Source organism: Physeter macrocephalus, unplaced genomic scaffold (assembly GCF_002837175.3).
Source record: "Physeter macrocephalus isolate SW-GA unplaced genomic scaffold, ASM283717v5 random_4, whole genome shotgun sequence".
Taxonomy (NCBI): Eukaryota; Metazoa; Chordata; class Mammalia; order Artiodactyla; family Physeteridae; genus Physeter; species Physeter macrocephalus.
Window position 1 is genome coordinate 159083 of NW_021145290.1, and position 19500 is coordinate 178582.

The 19500-nt window shown below is 51.0% G+C and overlaps 2 protein-coding genes across 2 annotated transcripts in view; both read left to right on the top strand.

Annotated features, from left to right (window-relative positions):
- Nucleotides 1-1468: 1468 nt before the first annotated feature.
- On the top strand, nucleotides 1469-5885 carry CCDC194 (coiled-coil domain containing 194). The gene is made up of 4 exons (XM_055082018.1): nucleotides 1469-1792; nucleotides 3782-3878; nucleotides 4268-4400; nucleotides 4912-5885. Exons 1-4 carry the CDS (start codon nucleotides 1469-1471, stop codon nucleotides 5060-5062), a joined length of 705 nt encoding a protein of 234 aa, XP_054937993.1. The 3' UTR covers nucleotides 5063-5885.
- Nucleotides 5886-12129: 6244 nt separating this feature from the next.
- The window catches only part of PLVAP (plasmalemma vesicle associated protein), a 14791-nt gene continuing 7420 nt past the window's right edge, over nucleotides 12130-19500 (top strand). Inside the window, exons 1-3 of the mRNA XM_007116888.4 lie at nucleotides 12130-12556; nucleotides 18392-18488; nucleotides 18613-19325. Coding sequence (XP_007116950.1) covers nucleotides 12188-12556; nucleotides 18392-18488; nucleotides 18613-19325 — 1179 coding nt within the window. The 5' untranslated portion in view covers nucleotides 12130-12187. The remainder of the gene's footprint in view (nucleotides 12557-18391; nucleotides 18489-18612; nucleotides 19326-19500) is intronic.

A 19500-nucleotide genomic window follows, 5' to 3' on the forward strand; every position in this document is an offset into this window, starting at 1 on the left:
CCCACCATACCTGGGCTGTGTTTCGCTGATGGAGGGGGCAGGTTTGCCCCAATATTATGGGTTTGGCCTGCTCAATTTCTTCCCCTAAATTCCCACCCAATGGCCAGGGTATAAAAGTCTCTCTTTCCTAAAAATGCCCCTCTTCCCTGGCCGGCTGTTGGGGGAATTCCAGCTTCAGCAGGAATCTGGCAGTGACCTGTGGCTGCTGTGTGTCCCTGGCCTGAGACTTAGCCTCTCTGGGCTCTGGTTTCTTAATGTGGAATGGTGGGGGGGGGGGTGGCGGGGCACGTCAGGGAGGGACACAGATTCTAATTCATAGTGTTCACTCAGCTCACATTTCTGCACAACTCCTGTGTGCCAGGCCCACGCGGTGGCCGTGTGAACAGGGCAGGTGCAGGCTTTGCTTTTTAGGGGCTCACCCAGTCTGATGGCGGAGGCAGCCAGGAATCAAACACAGGTAAAATGACAGCAGAGCTGAGAGAGCTGATCAAAAGGGGCCTGAGTTAGTGGGGAAGGGGGAGAGTTCTGGAGGAGGAGACACTCAGGTGGACAGGGGAGAGCTGGTAGGAACTGTTAACTGAGCAAAGAGGGAGGAGAGGGCTCTCAGGCAGCCCTGGGGTGGGAATGCGCTGGCCTGAAAAGCGCTGAGGAGGGCTGGAGGGAGCTAAGAGCAGGAAGTGACATCAAAGACCTGCTAGGGGCCTTGCTGGGGAAGAAGAGGAGGGGGAAGGGTAAGATGGGGAGATAGAGGGGGAAGAGAAAAAGGGGGGGAGTAGGGTGGAGGAAGAGGAGGAGGAAAGGGAGGTGGAAATGGAGGAGGAGGGCCAAGAGGGGATAAGGGGAAAGAGGGCGGAGGGGGAGGAGGAGGATTTGACTCAGAGGGAAGTCTGGGGAACGGTGTGAACTCCCCTGGATCTGATTCACGTTGTAAGATCGTCCCCTGGTGGCCTAGTGGAGAACGGGCAGGGAGATGGGACGGATCCACCCTTGCGTCTACCCTCTGGTCCTCACAGCCAGTCACAAAAAGTGTGGCAGCCTGAGCCAGGCCGACCTCAAGTGCTCGAGTAGCCTCCTGTCTTCTAGGCTTGGTCTTTCCATGAACTGAATGGGGACAGTATACCCCCAGACCCTCGCCAAGCACCCCCTGTGCAAATGGGTGCTTTGCGCAGATGTGCTCAAGTGATTCCCACAAAGCCCTACGGGGCAGGAGCTACTGTCATCTCCACTTCACAGAGGGGGAAACTGAGGCTCAGAGGGTCACGTGGGGTGCAGATGCCAGACTGGAATCCAGGACCCCCCAGTCCTGTCCTGGGCTCCACTAGGCTGGGCTGGCCCCTGGCGTGGGTCCAGCCCCTCCCAACAAACTCGAAGCCACCGCCAGGCAGGGCGGAACCGTGGGTGTCCCTGGCGCCCCAAGGTGCCAATTAAATGCTCGTGGCCGTCTGGGGCCAGAGCTGTGGACGGCGACATGGCCGAGCCGGGGCCGGAGCCAGGGCGCGCCTGGCGAGTGTTCGCCCTGTGTGGGGCCGCGGTGGTCCTGGCAGCGGTGGCGGCTGGAGCAGCCCTGCTGGCCTGGAATCTGGCCGCCTCGGCCTCCCGGAGGCCTCGCTGCCCAGAGCCTGGGGCCAACACCACGGCGCCGCCTGGAGACCTGGAGCCCGAGGTCGAGGAACTTCGGCGCCGGCTGGCAGAGGCTGCCCAGCGCGAGGAGGCCCTGACCAGGCAGCTGAACCAGGCCGAGGGTGTCCGACAGGAGCTGGAGGAGGCCCTAAGGGACTGTGAGGGCCTCCAGGTAGGTGGGCAGGGTGGGGGGCTGGGGAATCCAGAATATGGGGGGTAGAGGGTGCACACACATCCCTGGGGCTCCCCCCCCCCCGCCCTGTGCCTTGGTTTCTGCCATTCTTCAATTGAGGGAGGCAAATAAGAATACACACGTAGGGCTTCCCTGGTGGCGCAGTGGTTGAGGGTCCGCCTGCCGATGCAGGGGACACGGGTTCGAGCCCCGGTCCGGGAGGATCCCACGTGCCGCGAAGCGGCTGGGCCCGTGAGCCATGACCACTGGGCCTGCGCGTCCGGAGCCTGTGCTCCGCAGCGGGAGAGGCCACAGCAGTGAGAGGCCCGCGTACCACAAAAAAAAAAAGAATACACACGTAATTCCTTCCAACTCCTACAATGCCAGTTCAGCCTTGAGTCTACCTTCTGACCAAGAAGGTGTCACTGTCCTCTGCTATTTGCCAGATCACTGGTGGAGGCTAGGGAAGCCTCAGACCCCTAAGCCCACCTGGGGAGGCCCTGTGCTAACCCTCCCCCTAGGTACCCACTCAACATCCCACCTCCCAGCCAGTATACAGCAGCCCTATTTCGAGAGAGGGACATTCATGTCACCTGTAATTAGGAGGCTAAAGTTGGCCTCTTGGGGGAGGTACCAGCCAGGTCCTCCCTTTTCCTCCTGCCACCCCCTTCAAACTCTTCCTTAACCCTTCCCAGCCCTGGGCCTCGCAGAAGAATCATCCTCAAAGTCCCAAGCATTCACGTTTATTGAGTAACTACTGTGTACCCCTGTGTCCCAGGCGCAGCAGAGGTTGGGCAGTGGATGAATTTTTGAAAATTCATGCCTTTCGAAAATTCATCACTACACCTTTCCTGACTGCCTAAGGGAAAGGCCTGGGGCAGCCGAGGTTAAGAGCAGCCTGCACTGGGTTCAAATTCTGTCTCTGCCTCTTGATGAAGGATTCTCTGAGGAAGCCAGGCCAGTGGTTTTGCAGAATGTCTTGTTGCCGAAATCTCGGCCTCTGTATACCGGTACCAAATAGAAATACGGAGACAGAGTTTTGGAGGAAATAGAAAGAGTAGCTTTATTTCTTTGCCAGGCAAAGAGGGAACACAGCAGGCTAGCACCTCAAAAAAACTGTGCCCCCCTCTCTGGGGGTATAGGGAGAAGTCTTATAGTCAGGGCTTGTAGTCTGGGGTAGGTGATAAGGATCAAGGCAGTGATGGACTTGCATTCTTCTTTCTTCTGGGAAATTTCAAAACGGCCACAGCTGACATCAGACAGCTCCATAACTGGGTCTGGTCATCTCCAAGATTATCACTGGTGACCTTCTCTCTGAAATGAAGAAAGCTACAAGGGAGTGTTACAAGGGAGTGTGGGAGAAAAGAATGCCAGGTGCAGGATATAATTCACATAGAGTCAGAAAGTGATTAAGGAATTAGCTTTGTGTAGGACAATTCTAGTTGCATGCACTACAGATTAGTAACAGTTAAAGTGAAACTAGGATTGCTTAACTTTTATAGGCCTGCTTTTGCTGTTTCTATAGCCATTCACTCATTCCTTTGTTTTCCCGGCTTGTTAGTAGGAAAGAAAAACCCCATTTTCCACTTCAACTGTAACGGTCTCACAGAGGTGACTAAGTATATACCCTAGAAACCCAATTGTCAACCACCAAATTGGCTTGTGCTGGTCTGAAACCCCAGTCCGCGAGTCTAGATATAGCTAGGATGGGAACCAGATCCTGTCGGCAGAGCTAAACCTTTTCTACATCTAGTTGGCCTGGAGTAGGGGCCGGTTGACCTGGACAGAGATCTCCTTCCGCGCAGGCACCTGTCACTACTCGGTACCGCAGACTTCAGAGGCCACTTCTGTGTTTTATAACTACAGGACCCCAAAGGTCCAAATAAAGCTCAAGGAACACCAGTGTAGTCTCACTCTCCCCTAGAAAGGGCGGGGCCAATTCACTCCTCCCCTCCCCCCTCTCCCCCTCACTTCCCCTCCACTCCGCAGGGTCGGCTTCAGACCCAACTGATGACACTGAAGACTGAGATGGACGAGGCCAAGGCTCAGGGGACCCAGATGGGAGCTGAGAACGGGGCGCTGACAGGTGTGTTGGTGTGCAAAGTGGTGGGCAGGGCTAGAGGTGGGAGGAGCCTAGAAGGTTTCCAGCTACGCAAATGACACGTACAGGTGCAAACATAAAGCAGACGAACGCGAAAACTTGTGAAAGAAATGCACATAATACGCAAAGGTCATGCGAATGTCAGAAAACAATGCAAATACAACAAAATATGTACACGCCGTGTAGAGACTCCCAAAAGTAATGTAAACCTATGAAAAGCTATGCAAACGACACGTAAAGGTCAGGCAAACAGCACACAAACTTAATTCAAATAAAACAAACCACGCAAATAGTAGGCAGACTATGAATTCGGAGCTGGTGTGCGAGGGGCAGGAGCCTGGTCTCCAGCCTGATCCTGCCCCCTGCGCTCGCAGAAGCCCTGGCGCGCTGGGAGGCGGCGGCCACGGAGTCTGCGCAGCGGCTGGACGCGGTGCAGCGGCGCGCGAGCGCGGCGGAGGCCGAGGGTGAAGCCTGCGCAGCCCGAGAGGCGGCGCTGCGCGAGCACGTGTAAGTAAGGGGTGGGCCGGAAGGGTCGGGGGAGAGCGAGCCCATGCCCCTGCCCATGTGGGCGGGAGCTTGTGGAGAGTCAAAGTAAAGGTCAGGAGTTAGAACCTGGGGGGCGGGGGAGGCGCTCTTTGGGGACGGGAATCCCCCACGTTAGCGCTGGCACTCTGGAGGCATGGGTCCCTGGGGTCGGGCGCATATTGGGGGCTCCAGGGAAGGCGGGGAGTGCAAGTGGAGGATGCAAGAAAAATCGATTATCGAGTGAGGGGCCGGGGGCCTGGAGGCGGAGCTTCTGGGGAAAAGGCTGGGAGTCCATGGCGGGGGGGCGGGTCCTGGAAATGGCCAGGGGTGGAGAAGGGATGAGGGATCCTGGAGCATGGGATCTCTGGGGAGGGGGCGTTCCCAGGAAAGGCGGAAGAATGCTGGAGGGTCTCTGGAGAAGGTGCTGACGGGCTGACCGGTGCTGACCGGCTCTGGGGAAGGTGCTGACGGGACCCTCCCTCCTTCCCGGCAGTTACGCCCTGGAAGCCCAGACGGGCCCCCAGCGCAGAGTGCCACACCCCCGGACCCGCTCCGGGTCCCGACCTCGGCCCAGCCCCCGCTCGCGCTCTCGCCCGGGAACCTCCGGGGGTTGCAGGCGACCAGCGCGGCGCGCAAGAGGGTGAGTCAGACCCCAGCTGGATCAGGGCTCGAGGCCAGGAGGACAGACACTGGGGGCCCTGCTGGGACACTTACAGAGGTACCCACGCTGGATGAGATGCTCAGTCGACACCCAGCAACGCTCAGCTTTCGACCGACAGCCTCCCTGAACGGAAACTGCAGAAAGAAGACCCGACCCTCTTTCCTTGACCATCTAGTGCTTATTTTGCAGATGGGGAAATTGAGGTCCATTTGGTCACAAGGTGAGATAGTGCAGAGCTAGGACTTAAGTCCCCTCTAAGGGCAAGGACAGTGTTGCCCTCATCCCACAGACGTGAGGACTTAGGGTCCAGCCCTGACCTGGGAGTGACCTGAAGGGGTTACTTCTCTCTGGTCCTCAGTTTACTTTGCCTGTAAAATGAGTGATTGGAATGGTGAGAGCCAGCATATCCTTGACACCAAAAGCTGACAAAAATGGCACAATAGGAAAACTACAGACCCCTCTCCCTATGAAGAGGGTACAAAACTCCCAAATGGAATTTTAGCAGAGAACCAAGTAACACATTTTTAAGATACACCATAACAAAGTGACTTATGCCTGAGGTGCAGAGATGGTTCAATATTTGGAAGTCTGGTAATAAAATTCGCCATACTAATGGATCAAATGAGAAAAATTCTGAAAAGCTCATCAAAATAGCAACAATTGCATGTAAGTGAGCTTTTACGGTATTTGTCTTTCTCAGCCTGACTTATTTCAGTTAACATAATACCCTCTAGATCCATCCATGTTGTTGAAATGGCAAGATGTCTTTTTTATGAGAATATTATGAGTAATATTCCATTGTGTGTGTGTGTGTGTGTGTGTATATATATATATATAACATCTTCTTTATCCATTCATGTATCGATGGACACTTAGCTTCTAATTTCCAGACCGTAATCAGATTTTGCCAACTGTTCTGATAATGTCCTTTGTAACAAAAGAGTATCCTGGCTTACACATTGTATTAATCTGGAACATTCCTCAATCTGTCTTTGTCTTTCATGACACTAGCATTTTTTAAAAAGCCCAAGCGAGTCATTTTGTGGTGTCTGAGTTTGGGTTTTTGTGATGTTTCCTCATGATTAATTGGCATTTTTGGCAGGAATGCCTCAGAAACAATCAACCTAATAATATTATCTGCTGTTGGTATGACTATATATAGAAAACCCAAGAGAATTAATGGAAACTTTCCTATATCTAAACAACTGGGTAGAAAATCCTTTCGAAGAAAAGAAAGATCCATTTCAGATAATTTTTTATATCCAGGAATAAACTACGTTCCTTATTATGTAAGGATCTATTCTACATTAATTTTTCAAAAAATAACTCGGTAGAAAATGGGCAAAGAACATGGGCAGCCTGTTCATAGAAATATATGAAAAAGGGGCCCGATCTCACTGCTAGAGAAGAAATGCAAACTGAAAAAAATGTGATACCGTTTTCTACCCTTTAGTTTGTCAAAGACAAAAATAAAAACAAATTAAGGGCTTCCCTGGTGGCGCAGTGGTTGAGAGTCCACCTGCCGATGCAGGGGACACGGGTTCGTGCCCCGGTCCGGGAAGATCCCACATGCCGCGGAGCGGCTGGGCCCGTGAGCCATGGCCGCTGAGCCTGTGCGTCCGGAGCCTGTGCTCCGCAACGGGAGAGGCCACAACAGTGAGAGGCCCGCGTAACGCAAAAAAAAAAAAAAAAAAATCAAATTAAAAGTTTGTGAATACGTTGTGTTGGCACTGCTGATGGGAAGCAAGCAGTCCCACACACTGATGATGGGACTGCTCATTGGTACAACCACTTGGGAGGGCAATTTTCCAGAATCTCTCAAAATTAAAAGTGCACATATTGTTTGACCCATCAACTCCTCTTCAGGCAATTTTTCTGCAACCATATTATTTTAATTAAAAAAAAATTTTAATCTACAACCATATTTAAATGTATACAGAATGATGGACTGAATGCAGTGGAGAATCCTGTGTTGGATCCTGGAACAGAAGGACACTTAGTGAGGAAATCAAGTAAAGTCTAGAGTTTAGCTAATAGTAATGTACGAAGATTAATTTCTTAGTTTTGACAAAGAAATTGGAAGAAGCTGCATGAGGGCTATTCAGAAACTCTCTGTATTATCTCTGCAAAGTTTCTGTAAATCTAAACGTGTTCCAAAATTAAAAGTTTACTTTTAAAACGATGAGGGTGGGGGAGAGGAGAAATGAAGACATTATTACCACATTCTTGGTAATTGCAAAAACTTGGAAACAACCTCAGTGTCCATCAGTTGGGGACTGTTTAAATGAGTATCCATCCATCCACACCATGGAATGCTATACAACTGGTTTGTGTGGGATTTTTTATTTTTCGTTTTTGGCCAAGCTGCCCGGCTTGCAGATCTCAGTTGCCTGACCAGGGATTGAACCTGCGCCCTCAGCAGTGAAAGTACAAAGTCCTAACCACTGGACAACCAGGGAATTCCCCCTATGAGACTGTTAAAAAGGCCAAAGTTGATCTTCTCCGAGATGCATGAATGTAAAAAGCAGGAGAGCAATAATTTGTGTACGTCTTTTAAAATTCGGGACTGGGGGAAACTTTTATCCAAATATCTCCGAAGGAAACACTGGTCACAGCTGTGGCCTCTGGAAAAGGAATCAGGGATCTGGGGATCGGCGGGGGAAGCAGTCTCGTGTTCCTCTGTATACGTTTTTGTAAAGTTTGCATTTTAAAAATCAAAAAAAGAAAAAGAAAAAACAATCATGTGCATGTATTACCCTTAAAATAATTAAAATTTGTTTTGAAAAATTTCTGAAGAGGCTGGTGTAAGGAGGGGAAGAGCAGCCCTTAAAACTCTGATCCCTCCCCTCAGCCAGTGCTGCTCATTATCCCCCCACCCACCTTGGAGGTGGCTTGGCGGTGCCTGATCAGGGCCTTTACTGAGAGAGGACCAACTTGGGGTGTGGGGGGAATTGGCCTTTGGGCCCCGCCCAAAGGAGGAGGTGAGGCTGAGGGGAGGGATGAGAGTCTAACTGCTTTGTTCCGTTGCTGGCCACCAGGGGTCACGCCAGTCTGCAGACCTGGTTGCTGCTGGCTGACGGTCCAGAACTTGAGAGGCTGGGAAGATGGGTCTGAGACACCCCCCCTCCCCCTGCAACTCTGGCATAAATCCAGAAGTGAGCAGGAAACAGCTTCTCCTTCTGGAGTCAGCTAGGGCTTGAGACTGGCCTTGCCTTGTCTGGGGCCCCGGGGACTTCAGACCCCTCACTGTGGGGTCCAGGGCTGATGCACACAAAAGGCTGGGCTCAGGGCTGTAAATGGGACCTAAAATATTATCATTACTAGTCACTTATTCTGCTAGCTTCACCTTGGCCATACCTGCCAGATCCCTGAAAATCAGCTCCAGGGAAATGGGGAGCCATGGGAGATGTGTGAGCAGGAAGGGTACTATCAGATCTGGTTCCCTGGCCAGAACGGAGAATCCCCCAGCTGCCTTGCCTTCCAGACCCCACCTGCCTCCCTCCCCACAGGGCCAGCCCCCAGCCTGCCCTTGCTCTGTTGTGCCTCCCTGTCTCCACCTGTCCAGTTACCACTCAAAGTCTCTGTCTGTCCCTCTGTCTCCGAGTCTTTACCTCTGTGCCTCCACCTTCTCCCCAGCACACTCTCCCAGGTCCCTGCCCCGCCTCCCCTATTCATGGTCGCCCCGGGGTCCCTCCGTGGCTACAAAAACAGGAGTGTGTGGGATGGGGGGTGGAAAGGGGAAGCCTGGCACAAGCTGGGTGGAGGGCACTGGGGACAGCAGCAGCCTGACCTTGTTGGCCCCCAGTACCAGGTAAGAAAGTGGGTCACCTTTTTTCAGCAAGGAACACGGATGCCCGGAGAGGACAGGCTCTTCCTCCCCACAAAGGGCTCTCTCCTTGCCTCCTCTGTCAACTCCAAAAGCCCAAAACTTAATTTCCTTTGCATTTTACCAAAACCCAAACACGCTGGCATAAAAGTGGAGGGTTTTCTGAACTTTGCTGAAATTTTTCTTCGCCAGAAATATCGCTTCCTCCAGAACCTTCCTGAAGTTCTGTGAGAGTTTTTAAAAGCTTCGTGTCTCCTTGAGAACTTCAGTGTCGGTCTTCAGAGTGACACAGAGCTGACTTCCTCATGACAGTCTTCCCGTCTCTGCCCAAACAATCAAATGAAACCAAATGGATTGTTTTTAATTTAGAAAAAAATAATTAAAATCGAAGTCAGGTTTTATGATGACCCTCCAAGGGAATTCAGAGAGATTCATGCACAAAATTTCCTGTGACTATGACAAATGGTTTTCAGGGAAAAACCAAACGCTCACATCATTCGATGCATTTGACCTCATGTGAATTCGAGGACCAGTTGCTCACCTCCTCCCTCTGGAATTTTCTGGCCAGGAATTCAGGCAGAACGTGTTCAGAGAGTCTGTTTTTAGAAATTTTAGACTCTGCTGGCAGGAGTGTCAATGGAAACAAACTCTTTGGAGGACAAATTGATGACAGCTGTCAAAATGTAAAATGTTATTGCTTTAGGACCCAGCCATTTCACTTGTGGAGATTTGATATCAAGTCTTATTTTGTTCATTGAAACAAAAAATTTAGAAACAGTCTAAGTGCCCATTGGTAATTATTATGGTAATGAATGTGCTGAAAACCTAAACAGTGGTCAAAAGGAATCAACAATCTCAAAGTCATAATGTTGACCAAAAAGAGGAAGTTTCATCATTACCTTTTCCATTTAAAAAAAATCTAGCTTTTAGAACAAATTATTGGAAAAAGAAACATTACAAATCAAAGTTGTGAGATCAAATTGCCAAAAAGAATGTTATTTTTGAGCTTGGTACAAAAGACATTAGTGTGTATATTGAAAACTCTTGTTCTTACACTGTGACAGTTGTTCAAAATTGTAGCACATCAGGTCTGGAGTGGCTTTTTTGTTTTCTAGGAGTTTATGGTTGCCTTTCTTTTCCCTTGACAACAGATACCATGTTCATACATACATATGTGCAACATCTTCAATATACAGTGAAAAATAGCCAAAATCTTAAGTTCACACCAAGACTGTCACACCTCCTGGCATTGGCCTAAGCACTGCCCACGTGCCTGAGCTCTCAACTGGACCCTTGTCACCCAGGCTCTACCCCTGTCATGCCCCCTTTCCCCTGGTGATCCCACAGGCCCAGGGCAACAGCAGCTGGGACAGTGTCCCTCCCCTGTGTCTCACTTCCCCAGCCTCACATCAGAGGCTGCACATGATCCAGCCCCACCTTAAAAAAATACCACCATTTATTAAGGTTGACTGTGTGCCAGGCACTGTGGCAAGTGTTTCACAACTGGCTCTGTTGCCTCCACTCTAGACAGGAGAAAACTGAGGCTCGAGGAGAAGTCACTTGTCCCAGGTCTCACAGCGGTAGGTGGCCCAGCCAGAACTTAACTCCAGAGGCCTGCATTGAAACCATGTATTGACTCTGCCTACATGACTCCCCATTAATGCAGATGGGAGATGTCCTCCTCCCACCCTGCTCCAGGGGACTCTGGGTGGGCCTGACCAACCTAGAGAAATAGCTGGTTGGGCACCACTTGCAGCCCCCAACCCTCCTCCCTCCCAGTAGTGGCTGGGAAGGGTCCGGAATCAGGAATCAATGGGTAGCTGCAAAGGCCAAAGGTCAGACAGGGGTTTCCTGCCCATCCCTGGGAACTTCCTCCTTCCCGACCCAACTCCCACCTCCTTGATGAACACCACCCTGGAGGACCCCTCCCCGCTCAACTACCCCCCACTCCACTACCCTGGCTGATAGGGGGATGGGTCCCCATGCCACCGCCTTCAGCCTGCTGTGCCCCCCACAGGGAGTGGACAGCAACTGTGTTATCGTCCCCCACCCATGGTCCAGCCTCCTTTCCATCCCCTTGCCCCGTTCCCCTCGGACCCTGTCCCTCCCTCCTGTCAGCCTTGACCCCATGGGGCTAGGGGCTGTGTCCCACTCTGTCTCTCCAAGACTGAGAACCCCTCACCGCCAGGCCTGGGGCTCTTGGTGGGGCCTCTGGCATCACCCAGCATAGGGGTTTTCCCTGGAGCTCCTGGATCTGGGGGGACGGGTAGGAGGGTATGCCCAGAATCCTTCTTTGCTTCTTGGTCCCGAAATCCCTTCCTTGCCCACCTGGGGGTGACCCACAGTGAAGCTTGAGCCTCTCTATCAGGCGCTACCCCTTCACCATCTCACAGAGCCCCAAGAGGAGGTTTCCAGCAGGAAATGGTAGTAATAATAGCAACGGCAAATCATTTCTCCCAGCCCCCTCCCGGGCCCTGGGACCTGGTACTGTGCCCACCTCATCTCACAGAGGGGAAAACTGAGACACAGACAGGAGAAGCCCCTCACTCAAGCTCACCCTGGCCCCAGGTTCACCGCTGCTTGTGCTTTACTAGGCGCCTACATGAGCCGGGCATTGGGTGGGATGACAGCTAGGGGAACCCGCGCCACCGCCATCCACCCGTCAGCCCTCTGAGAGGCCTTCCTGTGCCAATTACTGAGCACCTACTGTGTGCCTGGCCCTCAGCTAAGCGCTCCGCACAATTTAGCTCCTGTAATCAGCACTGCCATGTAAGATGAGCACACATCTGTAGCCAGCCCTCCCTGAGGGGAGGTGAGTCCAGCTCTGTGAACGACCCGTGTGAGACACCCAGGCGGTCCTTTCTCCTCCCTTCGTCTCGGTATCCTCCTCCCAACGATGGGGATGTTGACATGAGGTCATAGGCAGGTGAGACTAGCTCTGGGCACAAAGCAAGGGCAGGTGGGGAAACTGAGGCTCAGCAAGGCCAAGGACGCCTGGTCACCTAGCCGGTGCCCCACCCAGTGTTAATCAGAGAGGCCCAGACGTGACTTGGTGCCCTCCCCCCTTCCCTTCACAGCCCGGGTGGGAGTGTTGTGATAACCCACAGCCCCCGTTTCCTCCTGGCCAGGAAGGAGCCAGGCAAAGGAAGTATTAAGAGGAGTAATATAAACACTTCCCCCCTCCCCCCTGCCGTGGCAAGGTCTAGAAGGGGCAGAAGCCACCACCCAGAGCAGACCAGCCAGCAGAGCAGTGCCGGTGCACCGGGCAGAAGCTGGGAGGAGATGGGCTTGGCAATGGAGCACGGGGGGTCCTATTCACGGGCAGGGGGCAGCCCGAGGGGCTGCTGGTACTATCTGCGCTATTTTTTCCTCTTTGTCTCGCTCATCCAATTCCTCATCATCCTGGGCCTTGTCCTCTTTATGGTCTACGGCAACGCGCACGTGAGTACCGAATCCAATCTGCAAGCCACCGAGCGCCGGGCTGACGGCCTCTACGGCCAGGTGGTGGGGCTCACAGCCTCCCAGGCCAACCTGTCCAAGGAGCTCAACCTCACCTCCCGTGCCAAGGATGCCATCATGCAGATGCTGCTAAACGCGCGCCGCGACCTGGACCGAATCAACGCCAGCTTCCGCCAGTGTCAGGCCGACCGGGTAAGTCCACAGACCGGACACTCGTCCCGGGGAACCCCGGGCTGGTCACCTCACCTCTCTGAGTTTCACTTTCCTCGTTCATGAGACGGGGACAGTCACAGACCCTACATTTTGCGTGCCGGGCCCACGTAGAGGAGCAATGCGTATTTTGTCTGTATATCTCATGCAATATTTGGGACGCACTGAGACTAAAATATGATTTGTGGTCTATCTGGAATTCAAGTTGAACTGGGCATCCGGTCTGTTATCAGACCTAGGCCCGTGGCTTAATGTGTATAAGGCACCCGGAATGTACCAGCACACACTAGCTGCAAATAACAGCTGGCTTAATAAACGCTCAGAGTGTTGGGTTCTTAGTAATTAGTGTGAACGGCTCAGGTTTGCCTGAGGCTGGATGTCCGCTTAGGAAATAGTATCTCTTCATTGAATCCCAGGAGGTAGGGAGAAGTTTTAAAACCCTTTTGCAGAGGGGAAGTGGAGGCCTAAGAGAAGAGGTGGCTTGTTGCGGGGCGGGGGGCAGCCGGGAGCAGAAACAGGCAACCCTGGGTCTCGTGGAGACTGTCGTCCCCCCTTGTACCCCCAACTCCTGTCAAACGCACTCAACAAGATCCCCTGTGTTCTCACACATACACGATTCCTCTGAGGAGGTCCCGTTCCTGGGAGACACTAAGGAGATGGTGCCTCCTCAGGCTTTGGCTGGAATGGGGTGAGAGAAGGGGTGGGTAGGGGAAGGGCAGGCTCTCTTTCTCCCACAGGAGGTGTCTGGGCTGTTTGGGGCAGGGGACCGTGAAAAGAAAAGGCCTTTACTGGGGCTTCAGATCACCCAGCCCCTGCCTCTGGGCAGGAAGGATGTGCACAGCTCCCCTCAGAACTGCCCAGGCAAGGGTGAGGTCTCCCCATCTCATTCCCCCAGGACAGGGAAGGTCCCCCTTAGATCCTCAGAATAAGGTGAGTCCCCCTCAGACCCCCAAATGAGGCAAGTCCCCCCCTCACACCACAGGGCTGGACCATGTACCCCCTCAAATCCTCCCCACCCCTGACAAGGGCAGCCCCCTCAGACTTCTCAGTTCCTGGGAATTGGCCCTTTCGGATCTTTCAGGACACGCATGGCCTTCCGGTCCAGGAGCCATTAGGAATCCCAGGATCATAAAGTTTTATTCTTTTGTTTTTTGGTTTTTGTTTTTCATGTTTGGCAGTGCTGCGCCGGGATCTTAGTTCCCCCACCAGGGATGGAACCCATGCCCCATGCAGCGGAAGCGCAGGGTCTTAACCACTGGACCGCCAGGGAAATCCCTTATTTGTTGTTTGTTTTTGTTTTTATCATAAAGTTTTAGACACTCACACGCATCTCCGAATCCCGGACGGCCCCATCATAGAATATTAGGAATCTAAGAATCTGCCTCTTTACAACTTTAAATTTTGAAAATCGTAGCTTCGCCCCCCCACCCCCCGCCACCAAGTTGACAAATTCCTCTGGCCTGGAACCTCAGGGTTTTCTCCAAGGACCCCCAGGAAGCGGGCACTGATGCTGGGGAGTAGCCCCACCCCTGCCACGGCAGCCCCACATGTCTGATAGTACCAAGTACGAATTTTGATCTTTCCCTGATCCTGGTGGTGCTATGAGATGGATTTTTTTTCTTAAATTCTCTGCAAATGCAGTTGCATTTCTGGCTCTGAGACCCTGGGAGAGAAAGGGGAGATTAACTCAGTGTGGTTTTTTTAGGGTATGCCCCATTCTGCCTGGGTCAAGGAAGCACCTCCACCCAGGATGCATGCGGGAGAGATTTCTTTTTTCATGGATTTTTCTTTATCCAGCATTCGTAATAATCTTTGATGGTCAAATTATCCTGAAATAGGCCCTAGGAACACCCGCAATCTGGCTCCTGTGTCTTTTGACGGAACTCCACTAGTCTTTGAGAGCTTCCTTGCTTTATGTCCTAACAAATATTCCAGAAAACCCTTCGGATTGTTTATACTTGTTCACTAATCTATTAGTTCTCTTCCTCTGAGTCCAGGGCAACCATGGCTACTGGAAAGTGAGGGAGAGGCTCCTGAATTACTTCATAAAGATGTACCTGAACACTCCTTAACAAGAGAAGATACTTTTTTTTTTGTATTGTCAGATTGCACTAGTTCTAAGTAAATATTCTTCTCATCATCTTGACATCTGATAACCTGTGCAGAAAAATCCTTCTGTATTTTTGGGAGCCATTTCCTCCAACTGGAAGAAAACCTCTTTCTCACTTCATCTTTGGAGCCAACTCACACCCTGAGAACTTCCCTTTCTGTAGTTAAGGCTTTTGAAAACAGATGTCACTGGAGCTTCCAGAGCTATTTCTGTCCTCCCCCATGCCCAGGTCATTAGGACAGGGCCAGCTTCCAAAGGAGTAAGGACAAAAAGTGACAGAAAGGCACACCCTCTTCACCCTTCATACCTTGCAGAGCGTTCTGTTCCAAAGTTTTAAAGACATAAAAAACGTTATAGGGCTTCCCTGGTGGCGCAGTGGTTGAGGGTCCGCCTGCCGATGCAGGGGACACGGGTTCGCGCCCCGGTCTGGGAGGATCCCACATGCCGCGGAGCGGCTGGGCCCGTGAGCCATGGCCGCTGAGCCTGCGCGTCCGGAGCCTGCGCTCCGCAACGGGAGAGGCCACAGCAGTGAGAGGCCCGCGTACCACAAAAAAACAAAAACAAAAGTGAGAGGCCCGCATACCAACGCCCCCCGGCAAAAAAGTTATAAAGTTAAAATGTAATTCACATGCCATACAATTGGTCCATTTCAAGTGTACAGTACAGAGGCTTACCTGGCGGTCTAGTGGTTCTGACTCACACTTCCACTGCAGGGGACACTGCAGGGGGCACGGGTTTGATCCCTGGTCCGGGAACTAAGATCCTGCATGCCGTGCGCTGGGGCCAAAAAGAATAGTAATAATTAAGTGTATATAATTTTTAAAAAGTGTAGATGAAAGAATAAAGTGTACATAACAATGATTTTTAGTACATTCACAGAGTTGGGCAACCATCAGCACAATTCAGTTTAGAACATTTTCATCACCCCCAAGAGAAGCCCCATCAGCAGTCACTTCCCATTCCCCCTCACCCAGCCTCTGACAAACACAAATCTGCTTTATGTTTCTGTGGATTTACTTACTCTAGATATTTCATTTAAATGGAATCATGCACTATATGACCTTTTGTGTCTGGGTTCTCACCCTCAGCATGATGTTTTCAAGGTTCATCCACATTGTAGCATGTGTCAATGCTTCATTCCTTTTGATAGTCGAATAATATTCCACTGTATGGATGGATCACGTTTTATCCATTCATCTGTTGATGAAACACTTGAGCTGTTTCTACCTTTTAGCTACTGTGATTAGTGCTGCTGTGAATATTTGTGTGCAAGTTTTAGTGTGAACATATGCTTCCATTGCTCTTGGGTATATATACACCTAGGAGTGGAATTGCTGGGTCATAGTGTAATTCTATGTTTAACTTTTTGAAAAACTGCCAGACTGCTTTCCAGTGTGGCTCCACCATTTTTACATTCCCATCAGTACTGCCTGAGAATTCTGCTTCTCCACATCCTTACCAACACTTGTCCATTCTTGTTTTTTGTTTTATTTATAGCCATCCTAATGGTTGTGAGGTGATATCTCATCATGGTTTTCATTTGCATTTCCTGATGACTGAAGATGATGAACATCTTTTGATGTGCTGATTGACCTTTTATATATCTTCTCTGGAGAAATATCTATTCAGATGCTTTGCCTATTTTTCAGTTGGGTAGTTTTTTATTATTAATTTCTAAGAGTTTACTTTTATATATTCTGGTTACTATTCTCATCATCAGACACACGATTTGCAAATATTTCCCCATCTATGGGTTGTTTTTTTCCCTTTCTTAATGTTGTCCTTTCACTCACAAAAGTTTTTAATTTTAAGGCCAATTTATCTGCTTTTTCTTTTGTTGCTTGTGCTTTTGGTATCATATCTAAGAAACGATTGCCAAATCCAAAGTCATGCAGAGTTAACACCTGTTTTCTTCTAAGGAGTTTTATAGCTTAAGCCCTTACATTTAGGTCTTGGACCCATCTTGAGCTAATTTTTGTATATGGTGTGAGGTAGGGGTCCAAATTCATTCCTTAGTATGTGGCTGTCCAGTTGTGCCAGCACCATTTGTTGAAGAGAATCTTCTTTCCCGTGAAACGATCTTGGCAGCTGTATTAGTTTGCTAGGCCTGTCTTACAGTACCACAAATCAGGTGGCTTAAATAACAGAAACTTATTTTCGCACAAGCACAAGGTCAAGATGTTGGCGGAATTGTTTCCTTCCCACGCCCATCAGGATCTGTTCCATGTCTCTCTCCTTGGCCTGTTGATGGCTGTCTTCTCCCTGTGTCTTCACATCATCTTCCCTCTGTGCATGTCTGGGTGTCCAGATTTCCTCTTATCAGGACCCCAGTCATATTGGATTAGGGCCCACCCTAATGACCTCATCTTAACTTAACTGCCTCTTTAAAGACCCTGTCTCCAAATACATTTATGTTCTGAGGTCCCGAGAATCAGGGCTTCAACAAGGGAATTTGGGGTGGGGGACACAATCCAGCCCATAACACCATTCTTGTCAAAAATCTGTTTTTTGGGGGAATTCCGTAGCGGTCCAGTGGTTGGGACTCAGCGCTTTCACTGCCGAGGGCACAGATTCAATCCCTGGTTGGAGAATTAAGATCCCCCAAGCCACACAGCGCAGACAAAATTCGTTTTTAATTGGCCGTAAATGTTTTCAAGGTTCATTCAAGTTGTAGAATATATCAGTGCTTTGTTCCTTTTTATTGCCAAATAGTATTAATCATAACTTTTTTTTTATCTTGGTTGACTAAAATGCCTAGGGAAAGAGGTGGGTTTTTTTTTTAAATTATTTATTTATTTATTTTGGCTGCGTTGGGTCTTCATTGCTGCGCACGGGCTTTTCTCTAGTTGCGGCCAGCGGGGGCTACTCTTCGTTGCAGTGTGAGGACTTCTCATTGTGGTGGCTTCTCTTGTTGTGGAGCACGGGCTCTAGGCGCATGGGCTTCAGTAGCTGTGGCACGTGAGCTCAGTAGTTGTGGCTCTCGGGCTCTAGAGCACAGGCTCAGCAGTTGTGGCGCACAGGCTTAGTTGCTATGCGGCATGTGGGATCTTCCCAGACCAGGAATTGAACCCATGTCCAATGCATTGGCAGGCGGATTCTTAACCATTGCGCCACCAGGGAAGTCCAGGTGGGGTTTCTTTTAACTTTTTTTTTAATTGAATGAATGAAAGATCCTTTAAATTCTACAGTGCTTTACAGTTTTCAAAAGTTTCACACACATGACTTCATACAATCCCATAATACCCTTTTTAAAATTTCCTACCCCTATATTCCCCCTCCCTTCTTCCCTCTCCCCACTGGTAACCACTAGTTTGTTCTTTATCTGTGAGTCTGCTTCTGTTTTGTTATATTCACTAGTTTGTTGTATTTTTTAGATTCCACATATAAGTGATATCATACAATATTTGTCTTTCTCTGTCTAACTTATTTCACTTAGCATAATGCCCTCCAGGTCCATCCATGTGGCTGCAAATGGCAAAATTTCATTCTTTTTATGGCTGAGTAGTATTCCATTGTCTATTATCATAACAACTTTTGAAGATCAGACCCGCATCCCCTGTAGAGAAGCCATGTCCTTGTGAACTATGCCAACACAGACCACCTGGGTGCTGAATCTGGGGCCCCAGCCCTGAGAATCTGGGCAGCGCTGGGGGCAGGGCGTCCCACAGGAGCCGGACTGAGCTCTGTCCTGTGTCTTATCTGGGCAGGTGATCTACATGAACAACCAGCGATACATGGCTGCCATCATCTTGAGCGAGAAACAATGCCAAGAACAACTCAAGGAAACTAACAAGAGCTGCGATGGTGAGTGGCTTAGGGTTGGGGTTAGGGTTCCAATTATGGACAGTGGAGAGCAGGGTGGCTGACTCCCCACCCAGTCTCTTGGCAACCCCCAACCTTCCTGACTCTTATGGTCCTATACCCTTAGCTTTGGCCCTCACACTGAACCAGAAAGCCAAGACACTGGAGGTGGAGCTGGCAAAGGAGAAGGTGGTATGTACCAAAGACAAGGACAGTCTGGGGTTGGGCAAGCGAGTGATGGAGGAACAGCTGGCCAAGTGCAGCAAAGCCCAGGAGCAGCAACAGCAGGAGAGACAGCTGGCTGAGGACCGTCTGCAGAAGGTGCAGGCCCTCTGCCTCCCGCTGGACAAGGACAAGTTTGAGATGGAGCTGCGCAACCTCTGGAGGGACTCCATCATCCCGCGCTCCCTTGACAGCCTGGGCTACAATATGTTCCATCCCATTGGCTCAGAACTGGCCTCCATCCGGAGAACCTGCGACCACATGCCCACCCTCATGAGCTCCAAGGTGGAGGAGCTGGCCCGGAGCTTGCGGGCTGGCATCGAGCGTGTGACCCGTGAGAACTCGGACCTCCAGCGCCAGAAGCTGGAGGCCGAACAGGGTCTGCGCGCCAGTCAGGAGGCCAAGGAGAAGGTGGAGAAGGAGGCCCAGGCCCGGGAGGCCAAGCTCCAGGCTGAATGTGCCCGGCAGACCCAGCTGGCCCTGGAGGAGAAAGCAGTGCTGCGGAAGGAGCGTGACAACCTGGCCAAGGAGCTGGAGGAGAAGAAGCGGGAGGCTGAGCAGCTCAAGATGCAGCTGGCTGTCAGCAACTCGGCCCTGGACACCTGCATCAAGGCGAAGGTGGGCCAGAGGTCCCTGGCTTCAGGTCGCGTTGGGGGTGGGTCTGGAGGCCAAGTTGATGGTGATGTTGAAGTTGGGTTTGAACTTTTTTTTTTTTTTTTTTTTGCGGTACGCGGGCCTCTCACTGTCGCGGCCTCTCCCGTTGCGGAGCACAGGCTCCGGACGCGCAGGCTCA